At 54.9% G+C, this 15,087-nt stretch overlaps 1 protein-coding gene across 2 annotated transcripts; it reads left to right on the forward strand.

Moving 5' to 3' along the window:
• Positions 1-351: 351 nt before the first annotated feature.
• IGSF10 (immunoglobulin superfamily member 10) lies at positions 352-11,603 on the forward strand. 2 transcript variants are annotated; one of them, XM_063408516.1, is made up of 7 exons: positions 352-570; positions 661-906; positions 1,943-2,072; positions 2,693-3,083; positions 3,618-7,478; positions 8,159-9,056; positions 9,701-11,603. In XM_063408516.1, exons 2-7 carry the CDS (start codon positions 713-715, stop codon positions 11,601-11,603), a joined length of 7,377 nt encoding a protein of 2,458 aa, XP_063264586.1. In that variant the 5' UTR covers positions 352-570; positions 661-712. The 2 variants fall into 2 exon arrangements, with proteins under 2 accessions (XP_063264586.1, XP_063264589.1); XM_063408519.1 differs by having other exon boundaries at positions 360-464.
• The last annotated feature ends 3,484 nt before the right edge of the window (positions 11,604-15,087 follow it).

Here is a 15,087-nt window from a genome sequence, read left to right on the forward strand (position 1 = left end):
CCCGCAGCATCCCCGGGAGAGGCGGCGGCGGCGGGCGCTTCTCCCCTCCGCGCCTGGCAGCGAGCGGGGCCGACGAGGCTGCGGGGAGCCCGGGCGGGCCGGCAGCGTCCCCGGGAGCAGGAGTCGGTGGCGGGCTGTCCCTGCCCTGCCCGGCCCCGCAGGTGGAGCGCGCAGGTGGGGACGTGCGGCCGGTCCCGGTCCCGGGAGGGGCCGAGGGTTTGTGCGAGGGATGCGAAATGAGTTAATTTCGCTTGGAATCGTTCCTGGCGGGGAAGGAGCTGACGTGTGGGGACGCCTCCGGGGGATGAGCCGCCGGCGGAGCCGGGAACGCTCCGCACAGCAGGGCCAGGTCCGCAGCCGGGACACACGGCGGGCACCGGCTGCAGCTCCCCCGGCTGCTCCTGCGGAATTCCAGCTCCTCCTGGGAGCGGCAGCTCCCGGCACATCGCGCCGGACAGGGCACGGTGGGGCAGCTGTCAAATGGCAGCGCTTTAGGTCGTGACACGGATCCGGCGCTGAGGGGAAACCCGAGAGTCTGGGGGCCGGTTCGTGGGCGGGCTTTTCTTTCAAGTTAGGAATTCTTTTTTGCTTCTGGCTTAAACCCGAGCGGCTCAGCTCGGCTGGCGCTGTGAGTGCCCGTGCGTTCTGCTTCCCCTGCAGGAGCCCGTCCGCCCGCCGCCGCTCTGGGGATGGCAGCGTAGGATCCCCGAGGATGGGGGCCCCGCGCAGGGACCGGCCCCGCTGGCTGGGGACCCTCCTGGCCGCCTGTCTGGCCACCCTCCCGGGCATCAGCGCCTGTCCCCGGCCCTGCGCCTGCCACGGCTCCGCCGAGCTCCACTGCACCTTCCGCTACTTCAGCGCCGTCCCGCCGCGCATCCCGCCGGACGTGCAGCGCATCAACCTGGGGTACGTGGGACTGGGGCTCGGAGCACCCGGAGCACAGCCATGGTTAACCTCCAGATTTAGGGCTAAAAATTACCCGCAGCAATAGGTGAGTCTGTAGTTTAATGTTCTGCAGTGCTCGGCAGTGGCTGCAGCCACAGCCAGCAAAGCCCAGGACCACCCACAGTGAGGAGAAATTTTGGGGATCCAGCACAGGGCACATGAGAACTTCAGAAATTCGTGAATTTGGCTTTCCTTTGTATTACCTGAACATGTTGTGTCTGTAGCACGGAACCTGGAAGAAGTCTGAAACAGATTTCTCTCCAGGAAAGGATAGTTCAGAGCTCGGAAAGTGGGCTGGAGGAGGAGCACATGCATTAAAATCTGCAGAGACGTTGCTGTGATGTAACACCAGGGTGGGCGTTAGAGCCCCACATGAGCCATTCACTGCAGGGCTGGGCTCGATGATCCTTCTGGGTCCCTTCCCACTCAGCCTGTTCTGTGATTCTGTCACCTGAAATGTCCCACAGCATTAGGGGCCCTGCTTTCATCTGCCGAGCTCAAGGGAAATATCACTTGTCTGGCCATGTCAGTCTCCACGGGTGTTCCATTCCCTGTGTGGTTAAAGAAGCAGGGAATAGATCACACCCAGGCTTGTCTGGCCCCTTCATGCAGCTTCCAGCAAGTGTCCTCTCTCTCAAATCAAATCACGAGACCCATCAGCAATATTTGTCTGATCTGTGTCCCTGTTGATACACATAATCTTTGAACCACACAGATGTGTATGCAGAACATACACAAGGAATTTTCACTGAAGTGAACACAGACAGATGTGTTTCATGCTTGCTGTCACTCGCCCCAGCCACTGGGAATTCGCCATCAGAACACTGTCCTGGAAAAGTGACCACCTTTTGTGCTAACATGAAGGAATGACTTCGTTTCCTCTTGGCCAGGGGAAGTGCTGCTTACCTTTAGCTGTTCCCAAGGAGTGGTTCTTTAGTTTTGGGTTGGTTGGATTTAAAAGCTGTGGGTTGGGGCTGACTAAACCCATCCTGTGCAGCTACAACAGCCTGCGAGCGCTCAGCCCCACGGACTTTGCTGGCCTGGAGAAACTGGAGTTACTGATGCTGCACAGCAATGAGATCAGCGTGATCCCTGAGAAGGTGTTCAGCGATTTACGCTCACTACAGGTAAGAGCTAAATGAGCCAGTGTTACTTTTTGTTGTGACTTAGCTTGCAGTGATACTGAAGGCAGGCACAGAGCAGCCTTCTCAGCATTTCGGTTTCCTGTTTCTTACCTTATCCACATGAAAGTCAACGGCCTTCAAAATCCAGGATCCTAATGGGAAATGTCTTTCCTTCCCAGGTAGGCACTCGGGTGCAGGGTAAAGAGCATGACAGACACACTGGTAGATATCTCTCAGCTGTATCTTAGCAGGCAGCTGCACTCAAAACTCTCTTTCTGCAGAGGAGAAAGATTGCAAAGGTCCAACTACTTGTCTGAAAAAGGAAACCTGTCAGTGTTCATTTGTTAGTCAGTTAAAGGCTTTTTGGGGGTTGTTTTCCATTGAGATTTCCCTTCAGTACAATCCTGTCCCTTTTAGTCTTTGTGAAAAAAAGGCCAAACTGTGCAGAAACTTAACACACTGCATATAAACACTTCAGTTCTTTAAAGAAACTCTGGTTCCCTAGCATTCCTGATCTGGTGAAGAACTTCCACTGCACAGAGCAACCTTCAGCACCATTTATTAGGAGTCCTATAACTTCAACATGGCTTCATATTATGCATTTGTTACTTTTTCATGAACAGGTTTTAAAAATGAGTTACAACAAGGTCAGAGGGCTTCAGCAGGATGTATTTTATGGCCTGAACAGCTTGGTACGGCTGCATATGGACCACAATCAAATTGAATTTGTGAATCCCAATGTCTTCTATGGACTCACTTCCTTGAGGTTGGTCCACCTGGATGGAAATTTACTTCAGCAGCTGCATCCAGACACTTTTGTTACCTTGCGCTACAGTCAAATATTCAGAATATCCTTCCTGAAGCACATCTCTCTGTCTGACAATGTGCTGACTTCACTTCCACAAGAAATGTTTTCCTACATGTCAGAGCTTGAGAGCATTTACCTCCACGGAAACCCCTGGTCCTGTGATTGCAGCCTGCAGTGGTTTGCAGAGTGGGCACAGGAGAGACCAGGTGAGCTGAAGGCTTTCTTTATGCTCTTCAATCCTGCTGTAGCATCTTACTCTTCCTGATACAGGTAATTGTCTTTTATTCATCTATTTATTCTCCTAGCAAAGACTGGAAGATAGGATTTTTGTAGGTGTGAGTAATCAGGATAAAAAGATTAATACCTCTCAATTTCCTGATAAAGAGATTAGTACCACTCTGATTAAATGAATGTAGTGCCCTTAACGCATTCCCAAGTGCAGCTTTCCTTAACTGAGAATTTTCCTTGGCCAGTCCAAAGTTTCTGTGCACCAGGAGAATCCACAGGAACAAGCTAAGATTTATGGAACTGGCAAGAGCAAGGGCCACATTGCACTTGATTCTTTAAAAAGAAAATAAGGAACTCAAGGGACTCTAGGACTTTCTCTGCTGCTGCCATTCACATGTCACTTCCATCTTTGGTTTTATCTTACTCAAAAGAACCACTTGTTAGCAGATATATGTCATTTTTAATACTAAAACTTGTAGCACAGAAGCTTACTGAAGTTTTCTTCCCTTCAGATGTTATAAAGTGCAGAAAAGAAAGAAGTTCTGGTGTCCAGCAATGCCCAGTCTGTGCTGGTCCCAAAAATCACAACGGGAAAAGTTTAGTGGATCTTCCTTCTGCATCTTTCACCTGCAGTAAGCCAGTCATCCATGACTCCCTGAAATCCAGAGACCTCGTGGTGCCAGACGATGGGGATTTCAGTTCTGTGTCTCCCAAGGACTTGGTAGCTCCGATGGGATCTGTGGTTCTGAATATGACTGACCAAGCAGGAAATCAAGGCCACTTGGTTTGCAATGTCCAGAAACCTGAAGAAATGTCTCCCATCTCATTTGACAAAAATGGCTCCAGCACAGTGCTCAAAACCTCGTTCTCAGCACTCCTGGTGTGTGGCGTTGACTCTGGACACATCCAGCAGCTGTGGAGCATCCTGGCACTGTACAGCAGCGCTCCTTTGAGACTGGAGCAAACTGAGCGCGCGACCCACGCACCTTCTATCAGCTACAAATACAGGCAGATCTCCAGTGAGAAAGACGAGCTTTTCACCAATGTCCAGGCTGCCCTGCGAGCCGAGCCAGGCTGGCTGATGCAGAGCAGAGTGTCCCTGCAGCTGGACAGGACGGCCACCACGCTCAGCACGCTCCGCGTCCGCTACGCCGCCGACGCCCGCATCAGCGCGCCCAGCGACGGCAGAGACCGGAGACAGAGCTGGGCCCTCATCGCCAGGGACAACAGCACCCGCACGGAGCACACGGTGCTGGCCGGGGGCACCGCGGAGCTGGGCTGCCGGGCAGCCGGGGAGCCCGCTCCTGCCGTGGAGTGGGTGCTGCCCGACGGCAGCAAGCTGCGGGCTCCCCACATCAGCGAGGACGGCAGGGTGGCGGTGCTCGGCAGCGGGGCGCTGGCGCTGCGGGCGGCCGACGTGTTCGACACGGGGCTCTACCACTGCACCAGCTCCAACCACGGGGACGCCGACGCGCTCGCCTTCCGAGTCACGGTGGTGGATCCTCACGTGGAGCACAGTGGCGTGAACGGGGCCCGGCTCTGGGCTGCTCCCGGCAGCACAATTCACCTTCCCTGCACATCCACGGCCGCTCCGGACGCTGCTGTCACCTGGGTGTTACCTGAGCACACAGTCCTTCGTCAGTCTGCAGGAAACAAACACATTTTTGCCAATGGCACCTTGAGGATACAAGGGGTGACGGAGAGAGACGTGGGCTACTTCCAGTGTGTCGCAGCCAACCGGTACGGCGTTGACATTTTGGTTTTCCAAGTGCAAATGAGACAGGATGGAACTGCCCTGAAGAAAAAGCACGGAGCTCTGGGAGAGTGGGAAGAGGGCTCTGGCAATGAGCTGCTGCACTCTGCTGCAGCACAGAGACATCCCTCAGCCAGCCCAGCCACCCTGGCTCCTCCTGCCAGCAGCCAGGGCACACAGAGCCCACGTCACAGGAACGGCCACGGGAAAAGGCCTCCCTGGCCCTACGGAGACAGAGCGGGCAGGCGGTTCAGGGGACACAGGAGACAGTTTGTTTCCTCAGGCAGGAGAGCTGATCCACAGCGCTGGGCAGCCTTGCTGGAGAAAACAAAGAGAAATTTGACGGTGACAGACAAAGGAGGAGAAGTTGCAACAGAACCACCCATTCGAGTCCATAAGCTCTCAGAGGTACCCGAGGATGAGGAGGAGACATCTGGTGATCTCATATCTCCAGAAGAAGAATTCTTGATACCAGCGACAGAGAGATCCCCAGTGTCTGCTCTGGGGAGAGCAACAGAGCTCACGATCACTGCAGGGCCCGAGGAGGCCGTGAATCCCACCCCTGCCTGGTACGCCTCCCCCCTGCCCACAGAGCCATCCACTCCCCCACCCTCACCTCCTCCACACTCCCTGGCACCTGCCAGCAAAAGGCCACAAACACTTACAAAACCTACAGACTCATGGCAAAGATCTGATTTGAGTCAAGTATCAGCAAATGGTGTAAAACAATCAACTGTACCAAGTGGAACATCCACACTCCTCCCTGCTGGGCAAAAGTCAATATATTCTGGGGGAAGTCATAATCAGCATCTCAAGTCTGCATCCATGACACCCACAACAGAAACTACAGGCACCAGCAAGGCTGTAACTCCCCAAAACTCAGCAGACAAGTTACCTATTATTACTGAGCCTATTGATAACATTTCCACCAAAACAGCTCACCAGGTCCCTGTGGTGACAGTCAGTGCCCCAAGCTCTGAATCTGGCCTCATTTATTTCCATAGTACTCAAAAAGGAGGAACCCCTAATCCACCACTGGCCTCGACTTTGGCTACTCATCAGCAAATTGGGGTTCTCCAGGACGTCCCGACTCACCCACCCCAGCCCCAGCAGCACCATGGAAGACGGAGGAAGGTTTCTAGTCGGAGACGAATTGTTAGGCCAGGGCATATCCAAAGCATGAAAGAGCACCGATACAATTTTGGGAGGCCAGGGTCTGCCAGAGGAAGTTCAGCTGTGGCTGCAGGTGTTCAGCTGCCTATGAACCATGTACCAAATGTACCAGCCTTAAATAACTTGAGCAGTTCCATGAGTCCATCTAGGCCAGAAGCACCCCAGTCTTCCCCCTCCACCATGAGTGTGCCATTGGAGCACCCCGTGGGTACCCATCAAAACACAGCATTCCTCAGGGAAGAGGGGGAGAAAAATAGTGCAGGGCAAAAAGCTGCTCCCACAGTCACACCTGTCACTGCAAAGGACACTGCCACTGCTGCAGCCAGTGGATTGGGCATCGTGGGTTTGAAGCCAACAGCTGCACTTGTCAATACTCCTCAAACCAACACCAGAGTCACCAAAAGTAAAATACCCAGAGTGGGAGGAAGGAGAGGTCAGAGGAGGAGGAGGCCTCCCAAAACACCTGCCCCACAGCGTGTGGCTGCAGCCCGCAGCACTGCAGCCAGCACAGCCACTCCCCCAGGGACAGCTCTCCCATCACCAGCTGTGCCTCCCAGCCTCGCACCTGCAAAACCTCTCCCTGGGAGCGTCAGTGCAGTCTCCAGGACCAACACAGCAGCACTGGGGATCCCTGACAGTCCTGAGGCAGCTCAGCACAGGCCCACGGCAGCCACACAGACATCAGCAACCCCGGGCACCTTCAGGAACACCCAGACAGCAACGTCCCTGCCTGGCACTGTGACTGCTCTGAGCCCCACCAGGGCACTCCAAACCACACCAGTCACACAGGGGAACACCCAGCTGGCCACGTCACCAGCTGCCAGTCCTGCCCAGACCCCCACCATGGGTCTCCAAACCTCACCATGGCTGGATGAGTCCCCCGGTGCCACTCGTGCCCCACCTGCTGCAGTCAGTGCCACGTCAGGGCCGGTACCTGCCGAGCCCATCACAGCCACTGCCACGGCAGGAGAGAAACCTCACCTGGAAGTGGAGGAGGGGGCTGTGCAGGAAAACCAGGCAGCACAGCCCACCCTCCCGGCGGGAGCCGTGCCAGGCACCCCTGCTGCAGTCACCGCTCCCACCCGGGCGCCCTCCCCTCGGCCAGCCCTGCCCGCAGCCGCCCCGCGGGGGCACGGCCAGCCCCAGCCCGGGGCACCTCCCGAGGGCACAGGGAGGGGGAACACGCTGCAGTCACCACAAACCGCATCTCCAGGGGCAAGGGACAGCTCTGCCAGAGCCTGGTCTGAAAGGGGACAGGATCAAGACACCACCACCATCCCCAGTCCCATCACCTTAGGTGCTGCAAGCAGAAACCATTTTTCAAAGCCCAGAATAGTCGGAGGGAAACTGGCTACTTTCACTCTGCTGGTGAATTCTGATGCTCTTATTCCTTGTGAAGCTACTGGGAACCCCCCTCCAACAATACAGTGGACCAAGATACCATCAGGTGAGCTTGATAAGCCTCTCTAGAATTTACCTTCCATTAGCCCTGTTATTTGGCACCTCTTCTGTGTGCCAAACTCAAGCGTTGCTTCATTTCAGAGTCCTGTGAAATATTAGTGAAAGGTAAATTTGGAAACAGTGACAGAGACTCACTGGAGCATCTCAGTGCTGATTCTGGAACAGCTCTTTAGTGAAATGATTAAAAAATCAAATCCATGTTCAATTACAATTCCTTACTTATTGTGGGAGGAGTTCGGTATTTATTGTACATTACCTGCTTTTCCAGAGCAGTGAGACAAGCGAAAAATGTGGTAAAAACCACTCAAATCGAGCTACAGCTGTCCCAGATTGGATTGCAAAGCCTCATCTGCTTGGTCCAAACTTTGTCTCTGCTGGAGATTCAGCTTCACTCTTGCTTTGAAGCTTTGTCATTCTATATGCCAAATTCTCTGATTGTCTTTCCGGTCTATCGCTGTTGTCTCGGTTATTTGGGCAGAGCAGAGCAGGACAGGGTGTTTGTGACTGAGGAAAACAAGAGGCAAGAGGCAGTCTCTGTTATTCGGGCAGGGACACCGGGTGGGATATTCGGGGCCGAGGACAAGGGAGAGGCAGTCTCGGTTGTTCGGGCAGGGACAGCGGGCGGGTGTTCGGTTCCAGGCTGTGACGCTGTCCCTTGCCCCGCAGGGCGCGCTGCCGCGGGGCGCGGCGCTGCGGGCGGCTGGGCGGTGCTGCCCGACGGGACGCTGTCCATCGCGGGGGCCGGCCCGCAGCACGCCGGGCTCTACCTGTGCACGGCGGCCAACGCGCTGGGCGCCGATCGCCTGCTGGTCACGGTGGCCGTGCCGGCGCAGCCGCCGCGCATCGCCCGCGGCCGGGCGCGGCCGCCGCCGGCGCTGTCCGGGGGCCCCGCGGCGCTGCCGTGCCGGGCCCGGGGCAGCCCCGCGCCCCGCATCGCCTGGCTGCTGCCCGACGGCTCCCGCCTCTCGCCCGGCGCCGGCCGCGGCAGGGCCCGCGTGGGGGCGGACGGCACGCTGCTGATCCGGGCGGTCTCCGTGCACGACGGGGGCCTCTACACGTGCCTCGCCGAGAGCCCCGCGGGCACCGACACGCTGGCCGTGACGCTGCGGGTCGTGGCGGCCCCTCCCGCCGTTCTGGAGGAGAAGAGACAAAGCGTGGCCGGGACGGCGGGGGACAGCCTGACGCTGCCCTGCACGGTGCGGGGGCAGCCCGAGCCCAGCGTGCACTGGGTGCTCCCCGACGGCACCGCCGTGAGGCCCCTGCAGCGGCTGCGCTCGGGACTGCTCCTGTTCGCCAATGGCTCCCTGCACCTGGGCCGCATCGCCCCCTCCGACAGCGGCAGCTACGAGTGCATCGCCACCAGCTCCACGGGCTCGGACAGGAGGGTGGTCACCCTCGAGGTGCAGCACAGAGACACGCTGCCCAAAATAGCCGTCGCCTCTCGAGAGCTGACTCGGCTGAATTTCGGGGAGAGGTTGCTCCTGAACTGCACGGCAAGTGGGGAGCCCAAGCCCAGGATAATCTGGAGGCTGCCCTCCAAGGCTGTTGTGGACCAGTGGCACAGGTATGACCCTTTTCTCCTCCACCTCTTGGGAGCTTCGATCACTGTCTCCTCTGGTGCTCGCATAAGAGCCTATTACAGCACTAAAACACTGTGAACTAAACAAATTTTTAAACATTTAACAGCAGTGAAGCATCTGTTCTAATGGCATCTACATCTAATAACAGATCACATCAGTTGCAGTAAGTGGGTGAGGTCTCAAAACAGGTACAAGTCGTATTTGAATTAAGCTAACTTTGTCAGGATGCACTGGCTGACTGCTCTCAGCTTAGAGGAGGGGAAGTTACTTGTGACAGATTTGTGAAGCAGGGCTCAGGAGGGAGGGGTTCTTTCATCTCTGCCACATCTACTTTTGGGGATCTCCCCACACCCCCTCCCACAGCAACACTTCACCTCCACGTAAGGAGAGACAGCCCCAACTCAGGGTGTTCCCAGCAGAGTCAGCATTGCTCACATCCCCACAGCACCAAAACTGGCAGTGACAGCAGGGTAGGACACACGGGGTGGGCAGGGGCCATGGGCACGGTGCCCTTGGAAAAGGCTTCTGTGTTGTATCGTGCTGTTAACACATTCAGCCCCTTCCAGTGCTCAGTGTTCACCCCCAGCACTTGTTTCCATAATTCTTTTCCTCTCTCTCTCCACAACAGAATGGGAAGTCGGATCCATGTCTACCCCAACGGATCCTTGGCCATTGAGGCAGTTACAGAAAAGGATGCAGGTGATTACCTGTGCGTGGCAAGGAACAGAATTGGGGATGATCTGATACTGATGAAAGTCAGCATCACGATGAAGCCAGCCAAGATTGACCACAAGCAGCAGTTCAAGAAACTGGTGCCGTACGGGAAGGATTTCAGAGTGGACTGCAAGGCCTCAGGGTCGCCCACACCAGAAATATCCTGGGGCCTGCCAGACGGGACAGTGGTGAACAACGCGATGCTGGCGGATGACAGCGGGCACAGGGCTCGCAGGTACGTCCTCTTCGACAACGGCACGCTGTACCTCAACAAGGCTGGGGTGGCTGAAGGGGGAGATTACACCTGCTACGCCCAAAACTCTCTGGGGAGGGATGAGATGAAGATCCACGTCACGGTCATCGTGGCAGCCCCTCAAATAAAGCACAATTACAAGACACACGTTACCGTGACAGCTGGGGACACAGCCCTGCTGGACTGTGAGGCTGCTGGAGAGCCCAGGGCTCAGATATTCTGGGTGCTGCCTTCCAGGGAGGTGCTCTCCTCCTCCACAGACCGGCACTGGCTGCACGCCAATGGCTCCCTCTCCATCGGCCGCGCCGGCCTGCCGGATGCCGGGGAGTACCTGTGCGTGGCCCGGAACCCCGGCGGGGACGACACCAAACTCTACAGGCTGGATGTGGCTGCCAGGCCCCCCACCATCAACGGGTTAGACAGGAACAAAACCGTCATGAAGGTGACGGCAGTGAGGCACTCGAAGAAACACATCGACTGCCGGGCAGAGGGGACACCTCCCCCTCAGATTATGTGGATCATGCCTGACAACATTTTCCTAACAGCCCCGTATTACGGGAGCAGGATTGTGGTGCACCAGAACGGGACACTGGAGATTCGGAACATCAGGCCCTCGGACACGGCGGATTTTATCTGCGTGGCACGTAACAAGGGGGGAGAGTCTGTGCTGGTGGTGCAGCTGGAAGTCACAGAAATGCTACGGAGACCAATGTTCAAAAACCCTTTCAACGAAAAAATAATAGCAAAACCTGGGAAAACGATCACACTGAACTGTTCTGTGGATGGAAACCCTCCCCCAGATATAAGCTGGATGCTGCCCAATGGCACTTGGTTTTCCAGCAGCATCAGGACACCCCAGTTTTTCACGGGAAGCAACGGGACCCTGACCATCTACAATCCTGACAGGCACCACGCCGGGCGCTACCGCTGCGCCGCCCGGAACCAGGTGGGCTACATAGAGAAGCTGGTGGTCCTGGAGCTGGCCCAGAGGCCCAGCATCCTCACCCTCCCCGCAGGGCTGGTGAGGGCCGTCAGCGGGGAGCCTCTGTGGCTGCACTGCCTGGCCGAGGGCAGCCCCCGGCCCCGCGTGGCGTGGACGCTGCCGGGGGGCCGCGTGCTGGAGCGGCCGCAGGCCAGCGGGAGGTTCCTGCTGCTGGAGAACGGCACCCTGCTCATCCGGGCAGCCACGGCCCAGGACGCGGGGAATTACCTGTGCAGGGCCCACAACGACGCCGGGGACGCCTCCCTCACCACTCCTGTGACAGTCACAGCCTACGCCCCGCGGATCGTGGGCAGACCGCCCCCAGCCATCCACACCGTGCCAGGGGCAGCGGTCCAGCTCCACTGCATCACGCTGGGCATCCCCAAACCAGAAATCTCCTGGGAGTTACCCGACCGCTCCATCCTCTCCACAGCTCACCAGGGCCGGGGCTCCGGGGGTGAGCTGCTCCACCCCACGGGGACTCTGCTCCTGCAGAACCCCTCCGGCTCCGGCACGTACAAGTGCACGGCCAGGAACACCCTCGGCACCGACACCGCAGTCACCTACGTGCACGTCCTCTGAGCCAGAGTGCAGCAGGAACGGCGGGGAACACAGGCTGCAGCTGGGCCGGGTCAGACCTGCAATGGCTTTGATCGAAGGCAGCCACAAGCACCTGAGTGCCTGAGCACATCCACAGCATTCGGTCTGCAGTGACTGGGCAAAAGGAGAGAGGAAGGAGAAATCAGCTCTAGCAGTATTCGCTAGCATTGGTTCTCTCCATGTTCAGGGGACTTCAAATGAAAGCAAAATTAAGGCACTTCTCCTCTGCAAAGTAACAGCAAACATTGACGATCAAACACGGTAACTTTCTGGAGATGTGCCCAGAGCGCTCTTGTACAGACACAGCTCAATACTGCCCACCTTGTGTGACTGTCACAAGCACAGATCAGAGAGGGCAAGGACACCTGGGAACTGGAGAGCAGGTTTGTTGGGATGCAGATTACCTTCTTCATGTGTTTTAATATTTAGTATGTTTTTAAAATAAATATTCAGTGATGTGACAAGTAGTGAAGTATTTTTAATAGCACAGCTGTGGTTGCCACGGTCTTTTCTGCAGAGCTGTGAGATGATACAGAACAGCTCAGTTTGGAACAAGAGGGGAAGCTCTGCTCAGCACTGTTGGGGAGCAGGGAACAAACCCCACAATGCCCAAAACACAGTGAGAACAAACCCCACAGTGCCCAAAACACAGCAGGAACAAACCCCACAGTGCCCAAAACACAGTGAGAACAAACCCCACAGTGCCCAAAAAACAGTGGGAACAAACCCCACAGTGCCCAAAACACAGCAGGAACAAACCCCACAGTGCCCAAAACACAGTGAGAACAAACCCCACAGTGCCCAAAACATAGCAGGAACAAACCCCACAGTGCCCAAAACACTGCGGGAATAAACCCCACAGTGCCCAAAACACTGCGGGAATAAACCCCACAGTGCCCAAAACATGGGATCAGCACCCCAAACTCAGCGCCCACCATCCATCCCTGCTCTCGCAGCCTTACAGATCTCCTCCTAAAGCCCCATTTTTTTTTTCTCATTAAATCCAGTGGAAATGCATGTGCTTCTAATGCTTTTAATTAAGTGATTCTCTGGAAACCTGACATGCTGAATAAAACTAGAGTAATCCTGTACCCTAATAACTCCGTGGGTGCTACAGAAACCGCCCGAGCTTTGCTCAGCAAAACCTGGTGCTTAGTGAAAGCAGTTTCTGTGTTTTACAAGACTTCAGCATCTTTTCCCTTTCTGAAACCAAATCCTTCACTTAAAATACGTTGTGTAATCTCCTGGCTACCAGGCTGTTGTAACTGCTGAGGTTAGACAAGGGCACTAACCGGGGGTTTTGGTTTTTGGGAACATGAACCCAACCCACAGCACCTTTTGCTGTGCAGTGCTGCAGAGGGGTCTGCACCAGGCAGTGCCATTGCAGTGACACTCTCCCATCAGTCTGTTCAAGATAGAAAAACTATTTAAAAAATATTTTAAAATGATGAAAATTATACAAGATTAATGCTTTTAAACTCAAAAGCTGCAAGTTCAGCCCCAAAGCACAGTGTCATTCCCATCAGAGGTAAATGCAGCCTGCAGATGCTGCTGAGGCTGCAGGGGCTTCACCTGCAGCACCTGCAGCTCTTGCTGCCCTGCCGAGCCCACATGCCACTGCAGCAGGTTGGACAGGGCTTGCTTGGTGTTGCCTGGGACAAAGGAGCCTGTTGGGTCCAGCCTGGAGCCACCTGAAACCACCCAAAACAAAAATGCATCCTCTGCCTTCCCCAGAGCGTTAGTGGTACAGAGCACTGCTGATCAGTCAGCTCCACACAGTGATGATAAATCCATCTCCGCAGAGGCACAGTCTAGCTTAAACCTGACTTCTGTTCTGAAAATTGAAATGGGCAAAGGAACTTTGAAGACTGGCACTTGTAAATGAGAATGAAAAAGCTCAAAGCCTGTGGGCTGCTGTATGTTCCACGGCACATAAAGCATCTTGCTACTACTGCTGAACAAAAGTTGCATGTGAGATCAAAAGCATGACATGAACATCTTAATATGTCAAGCCAATTTTATGAGATGGCAACAGGTCATGCACTCTCTGCAATTTGATCAAAACCATGTATCTCCGTCACACTTCAAAGGTAATCTTACACATCTGTTTTTAAAAGCATTTCCTTGAACTTTTTAGCCACTCTCTGGTATATTCTGAAGACTTTACACAGTTGTAATACAGGTTAATTGTATTTGGAGCTTCAGAAATAAATATTTAACATTTATAACTGGAACCAAACTTTTAAACTTCTGCTTGGAGAAGTCACAGCAATGTTTCCCAAATCATCACAAAGTGCTGCTGCCCTCTGGAGCCAGTTAATTGCTGTAAAACTGTGATTCACTAACCAGAAGAAACAAGACAATCCTACACAAAATAGAGCACGTATCAGAAATGCTGGAAAGATGTGAGCCTGTGGATTTATTATGTCTGGCAGATGGCAGCTTAGCCACCATGGCTGTGGGTGTGAATCACAGAGGAAATAACCCCAAGGGCCTCTGCTCCTTTAATCCTCGCTCTCTCCCTTCACTCCTCGCTGAACCCCACCAGCTCTCTGACACTGCCTTATCTACCCACAAAGTTCAGCAACACCTTGACAGAGACAGAGCTACAGCTGGGAGCTCTGAGAGCCCAGAGCTGCCACAGGAATCAACCCAACAGAGAGAACCAGGAGAGGTTCACCAGCCCGCAGGCTGTGCCCCAGCCGACCCCGGGCCAGGGCTGGCTGTGCAGCTTTTCACCCTGTGAGATCACACAGTTCTATTCAAACCCCACACCACAGCCCCAGTGCCATCACTCAATTTTGGAAGCCTGTTCCTTGCCCTTGGGTATAATGTAGGGCTTCCTTGAGGGTCAGTGTCTTTCAGCACAAAAAGCCTGAAATTCTCAGCCTGAAGGGTTCCAACAGGTGACCCTGTCCCACGGGTGACCATGTCCCAGAGGTGGCCGTGTCCCACAGGTGACCCTGTCCCACTGGTGACCATGTCCCACATGTGACCATGTCCCACGGGTGACCGTGTCCCACATGTGACCGTGTCCCACGGGTGACTGTGTCCCACGGGTGACCGTGTCCCACTGGTGACCATGTCCCACATGTGACCATGTCCCACGGGTGACCGTGTCCCAGGTGAGCCTGGGCAGTGGCAGCAGCTGCCAGGCCCTGTTGATGCTCTCACAGCTCTGGTCCCCCCAGCTGCTGGGCAGCAAACAGCCCCATCAGCCAGACAGACACGGGCACAGGACACACCACCACGCTGCTTTCACTATTAGAAAACATCCACTTTCTGCATGAATCATTTCCTTGTACTTTTACTAAATTTAAGCAAGTGGCTTTGCAAGGTTTTTGGGTTTTTCTCTTTGTTTGAAGAAGGAAAGTTTTATTTTCATCTCTTCTTTAAATGCAACATAGAAAGTACATAATACAAGTTTAGTGTCCCAAAAATGAATAAAACTAACTGTCTTGTAGGG

Source organism: Prinia subflava, chromosome 11 (assembly GCF_021018805.1).
Source record: "Prinia subflava isolate CZ2003 ecotype Zambia chromosome 11, Cam_Psub_1.2, whole genome shotgun sequence".
Lineage (NCBI taxonomy): Eukaryota > Metazoa > Chordata > Aves > Passeriformes > Cisticolidae > Prinia > Prinia subflava.

Coding starts and splice junctions, on each gene's coding strand:
- IGSF10 (XM_063408516.1), top strand. CDS start 713: ATGGGGGCCCCGCGCAGGGACCGGCCCCGCTGGCTGGGGACCCTCCTG. Junction 3,084..3,617: donor GTGGGCACAGGAGAGACCAG/GTGAGCTGAAGG, acceptor TCTTCCCTTCAG/ATGTTATAAAGTGCAGAAAA. Junction 9,057..9,700: donor GTTGTGGACCAGTGGCACAG/GTATGACCCTTT, acceptor TCTCCACAACAG/AATGGGAAGTCGGATCCATG.